This window comes from Triticum urartu, chromosome 1A (assembly GCF_056163025.1).
Source record: "Triticum urartu cultivar PI428250 chromosome 1A, HENAU_Tu73, whole genome shotgun sequence".
Classification (NCBI taxonomy): domain Eukaryota; kingdom Viridiplantae; phylum Streptophyta; class Magnoliopsida; order Poales; family Poaceae; genus Triticum; species Triticum urartu.
The window spans coordinates 120,051,365-120,057,195 of record NC_141873.1 but is presented as its reverse complement, the minus strand read 5'-3'; the positions used below and the strand labels follow the sequence as shown (position 1 = coordinate 120,057,195).

At 46.9% G+C, this 5,831-nt stretch overlaps 1 protein-coding gene across 1 annotated transcript; it reads left to right on the top strand.

Annotated features, from left to right (window-relative positions):
- Window positions 1-3,971: 3,971 nt before the first annotated feature.
- On the top strand, window positions 3,972-4,556 carry LOC125532752 (uncharacterized). The gene has a single exon (XM_048696685.2). The coding sequence runs from the start codon at window positions 3,972-3,974 to the stop codon at window positions 4,554-4,556; it is 585 nt and encodes a 194-aa protein (XP_048552642.2).
- The last annotated feature ends 1,275 nt before the right edge of the window (window positions 4,557-5,831 follow it).

Genomic DNA, 5,831 nt, shown 5'->3' with positions numbered 1-5,831 from the left:
GGTTTGACTATCTTGATTCTGTCATAAATTTGTCATGGATGTACATGCATGACAAAAAACCGACCTACTGTGACAAACACGTATCATCACAGATGTGTATTTTTTCGTAGTGTCCGCGTGGGCGGATTCGACAATGACACGCTAGTTCCTCCTCGCCGGCGTGCTAGAGCACGCGCTCGTCCTCCTCTTCGTACGCTGCGTGCATAGACGCGACTCCACTAGCTGCTCGCGTGCTTGGCAGCGTGGCGGCATCGCGAGGAGGGACTGCAGACAACGTGAGCGGGCGAGCCTTCGGCTTGGCGGCGACACAGCGGTGATGGGCGAGAAATTGTTGGTCGGAGCAGGCAGGCGCCGGCATGCGCAACGGCGGCGGCATATTGATGGGTGCACGTATGGGAGCTTAGTTTAGTTTTATATAGGGTTGGTTAAACTTAAAAGAAAACCGTACTAGTACACGTAAACATTAGACTTAGGCAGCGCTTTTATTAGTTACCACATCCACGATACGGAATCCTGTCAAAGCGCGTGAACCGCGGCCGCGCGGTCGATCGAACGGCGCGTCACCGTGTCGTGCTCGAAGGACATCCAACGAACCTTTTTGTGTGTGTGAAAACAATCCCTGAATATTACTCAACTTTTTTTTTCTGGGAGAAGTTCTTGATGCTACAATATTTCCATATATTTGAATTTAGCTCCAGTTCGTGTTTATTTGGATTTGGACATTTTAGGTGCGCCCTAGTTTTTTTAATACTGATTTAGGGGCTATTTGGTCCCTAGCCACCATTTTCCAAGCCAAAATTTGGCAGCCACAATTTAGTTGGCATGTTTTTGGTTTTTGACACACTTTGGCTTGCCACACTTTATTGTCCCTATGGCCCACTTGTCATAGAGATAATGTTGCCACACTTGCCTAAGGTTAGTTTTTCAAAATGAGAGCCACAAGTTGGCAAGCCTAAGGGAATCTTGCCACACTTTTTGAGTGTATGTAATGTGGGACCCTAATGTGGCTTGCCTAAGGTGTGGCTTGAACCAAACACCCACCTAAGTTGGTCAAACTTTCCTAACCTTAGGTGTGGCAACCTTAGGCAAACCTAGTCTTAAACCAAACAGCCCCCTGTGTGTGTGACTGAGAGAGAACGTGTGTATGTGTCCATATGTGTGTTGTGGCGGAAGGGCAATGTGGATACGGTGTGCATGTGATAGAGACATAGAGAGGTGTGAATGTGCAAATGATCATGCATGAGTGATACATAGACAGATGCCGATACATTGTGTATACATGAGAGAATGGTCTTCTATTTTACTTGTGTGTGTGTGCGTGTGTGTGTGAGAGAGAGAGAGGAGCATCCGTAACACAACAACCATCTACCCTCACCCGGCCCCTGCCCACCTCAAGGCCCGCACATCGCTCTCTATCTCGCACGCACAATCTCTTTGTGAATACCCTGTTTAGCAAGTAGCTTTCCGTCACATACACACACATTTCTCTCCTTAGGTTTGTTTTCTCTCAATATCTGACACACACACACACAAACACAGACAGCACACATCACACACACACCCCCTCCCCCGAGCACACAATTCATCCCCATCCAAGGTTATATGGCGACCACTCTCGCTTGTGCTTCTTCGTACCCCAGCATGCACAACACCTCAATCTTCAAAGAGGACATTGAGGAGATCGAAGACGGCGACCACACTGCGCTAGAGAATGCGGGGCCATTTGGAAGCAGGATGATGTGACGATGGCTGACTGACTCCTCCCCCACCCTCTCTCTCTCGCACAAAATTACCAATCCCTCTCTCCCACGCACAAGTTTATCAACCCCTCAACCCACGTGATCCTTCCCCTCTCGTCCATGTTTTTCCAGCTCTCTCATCAAACCTGTTGTATCTTCTCCTTCCACGTGTACAGAGACCGGATGCACACACATCTCACGTATATTACATGTCTCCATCTTTCTCACAGACCTAACTTCTTCCTCTCTCTTTCTCTCTCTATCTCCCTCTTTCTGTTTCGTTAGGTTTGTCTCCTACTCTCTCGTCCACATACATACAATCTTTCCCGCCCTATCTGCTCCATCTTCGCAAGCTCTCTCTGCATGTTTCATTCACACATTGGGATATGTTCAAAATATTGCTTTTATAATGGTTGATGTAGAGTTATTGTTGGTTTTGTTGCATCCTACAAAGTAATAACTATGAAATGCATTTTGATTGTCATTTGACTGGGATTATGCGAGTTTGAGCATGTTGTGAAGTACTATAGACCTCGTATACATCTTGGAATTTGACAATGATTGTAACTATTGAAGTGTATAGACCATTACATTCGAAGTCAGTAGCCTAATATATTTATTCCACAATTTCAACAAATGATTAATTCACTACATACTAAGAAAACAAATGTGTATACCCTCCGTTTTTATTTAAGTCTGCGTATTAGCATTGGTCAAAGTCAAGTTTTGTAAACTCTCAGAAAGTTTATAACAAAAAATATTAACATATACAATAACAAATAAATAACATTAGATTCATTATTGAATGTACTTTCACATCATACATATCTGTTATGGTAAATGTTTATATTTTTCTATAAACTTGGTCAAACTTTAGGAAGTTTGACTTCGGTCAAACCTAATATGCAGAGTTTACTAGTACTACTCGCTAGTTGCTTAGCCGAATCACCCAACACGCCACACGGGGAGTTCAGTGTCACAAAATTTTGAGGTCGGCGGGAAAATCTCCCGCGACCCTAATTTGAGCAGTGGGAAGTTACCATAATAGGCTTCGGAACAGGCCTACGGATGACGGTTGGTAGGGGGCTGTTTTTGTAACTTCAGGTTCACCCTACCCAGCCAACCCCACCCCGGCACCCAAAGTAGTACACCTGAATACTCCCCATTTTCTATCCCACCGCAAAATAGACTTCTCCACGGCACCGCAGCCTTTGTGCTCCTCCCCTTATACATCGGCACACTCGTCCACTACAGCACATCTGCCTCATCGACGACCTCGTACACCGCACTGGAGCCGGTCCACCGTCGTCGTCGTACATGGAGGTTCTTCCCCGGCACCGTCTTCCATGGTCTCGGATCTGCTTCCCGGAAGCCGACGCCAAGCGCAGAAGCACCACCGTCGTGGATAATGAACTGACTCCCGTTGCCGACCATGACTCATAGAGGCCGCTGCGACCATCATTCTCCTCCTCGATTGGTAATGTGTGTATTGAATGACTTAGCAGTACATGTGCAGTTCCAATTTTGTTCATACCTACCCTTCAAATTTCCTGGGTGCTATTGTTCCCATAAAAGTAACTGGTTATAGCCTCCATTGTCCAACAGAATATCAGCTTGTAATTATGCGTCGCTCCTGTATCGCGTTGTGCTTGGGTAGGTATTTCATCTACAACCAGTAGTGTGGCAAATGATGGATAGTTTTTTAGAACTAGCAAGATGCCCATGCGTTGCATGCATCAAGATGCATTTGTATGAGTAGTTTATCTTGTGGGAGAAAAGGATGAACGAGGGAATGCCTTATTTGCAAATGCGGAGAGGGGTGTGGGTATCTTTTTGCAAAATTGCCACAGTTTCCTTCCGATCCGCCGGATATAAATCGGATGGCCTATATTGCAGGATGGAAGGAACACCATCATCACCAACTCTGTTTTTATAAGAGTAGGGAAAAAGTAGAGAAAAAAATAGAGAGTAGAGAAGTAGAGATAAATATTAAATATAAAATAAATATAGCACTAGAGAAGAGAGTAGAGATAGCAGAGACGTTGAGAAAGGATGGCGCGCGCGCGGGAAAAAGCGGCCGGGCGTGCGCTAGTTTTGGCGCGCGGCGTCTGGCGCGCTTTAAAAATCAAACGCCCTCCCACCGCTCTATGCCTTGCCACCACTCTCTCCCCGCTCCGTGCCTCGCCACTGCTCTCTCCCCGCTCTTTCTTGCCTTGCCGCTGCCGCGCCACCATGCCGCCGCGTCGCCGGGAAACATGGGGATACCGCGGCGTCCACGCGCGCCCCTCCGGCAGCTTCTCCGCTGAGATCCGGTTCCGCGGGATGCGCCTCGGCCTCGGCAATTTCGAAACCGCCAACGAGGCCGCCCGCGCGTACGATGCGATGGCGTGGCGCCTCCGGTGGCCTCATAGAACATTGAACTTCCCCAACGTGCCGACGCGGGAGCGGGCACAGGAGCTCGCGCCTCTACTGCGGCTTATCACCGACGAGGATCATCGCGACAACCGAAGGCGGGAGCACCGTCTCGGCATCGCCGAGATGGACGAGGAAGCCATGGCGCTGTGGCGCCAACGCTTCCCGCAGGACATCATCAACGAGCGCGAGTTGTACGAGCAAAGGAGGGCAGAGAGGGTTAAGAGGAGAGCGGAGCGAGCCGCCTATCGCGAGGACAAGCGTAGGCGAAAAGCGGACGCTCAATTCAACATGAGCCTAGGAGCAGCATCGCCCTGGGAATCAGACGATGATCGGTATCTTCACACCTACAGTCACACGTTGGAGGAGGACATCACCGAGGAGGAGTCGGACGACGAGGAGTAGTTGAATAATCTTTTTTTATCTATCTATGTTGAGAACTATCCTTTACTCCCTATCTCTACTTCTCGATCCCAGCACTGTAAACACTTTTTTAAAGCGCTGCGCGTTGCGATTCTGTTGGAGATGCTCTAACATGGCAGACGAGTGCTTTAATGTTGCCCACAAGATGCACGAGTATTACTAGTAGTATATTTGTCTTGCCATGTTGAGATTTTAAAACCACGAGTGCGAACATGCAGAGGAGCAATGATGACCAAACACGGGATACTGGGGACATCTTTAAGGACCGTGGAAAGTTAAAGAGGAGCTGCACCGAACCTGTAAAACAAGCTTTGGTAAGTAACACCCTTTCAATTACTTTCGTTTAGCCTCGTGTTCTTCAATGTGTATATGTTGTAGTTTTTGTTTCTCTTAAGCCTCATGTTCTTCGATGTGTCATAAGAAGAGTCTTAATCGTCCTAATGCTTTCGTTTTTAGCTTGATGTAGGAAGTGGGTGTTCTCACCTTGTAGTTTGTTTTTATATTTTTCCTTTTGAATTCACTTCTCCCAGTTCTGTTCATCTGGCTTCTACTAAATGGATCTAGGTTGCTCTGAGTAATTATCTAAAAAAGAAGTAACTTCATGTCAGGATGCAGTTCCTGTGAGGAGGGAAGTATGGTCACCCTCGAGATCATGTTTCCAGAATGAGGCTGGATTACACACAAGGTGCCAGTTCCCTAATGATGCTGGATTAGACACAAGGTGCAAATTCCGAGATGATGCTGGATTACACACAAGCCAGGTGGAGTCGTCAGCTGTTCGTGTCCTCGTGGCTCTAGTAAAGGCTGAAAGAAAGCGTGCAGCAACCCTTGAGAATGTAGCTGAGTTCCTAAAGAAGTGAAAAGAGCAATCAGATGCTCTCTTCACCCATGCCAAAGAAGAGATGGAAGAAGCCAGAAATAAGCTAGCAGAGGCAGAGCAGGCTAGGCGTCTCCTGCTATCTAAAACTGTTGTCAATACAAAATTTCCATCATAGTAGCTAGGTTCAAATGTTTATCCAGTCAGCATGCCTGTTGTGATGTCCGTGCATCTACTGATGTGGAACAAAATATTTTTTTCGGGTCATGTAATAACAACAATTACTTTCCAAACAATAACAGACGAAGCATTGGACATGGTATAGTTCACGCGCAAGCCCGACATTCCAAGTTCAACTTCCACATCAAACTTATGTTCACAGATATCTCCACATTCATACATAATGTCCACAACCATGACTCACTTCAAAGCCAAAAAAA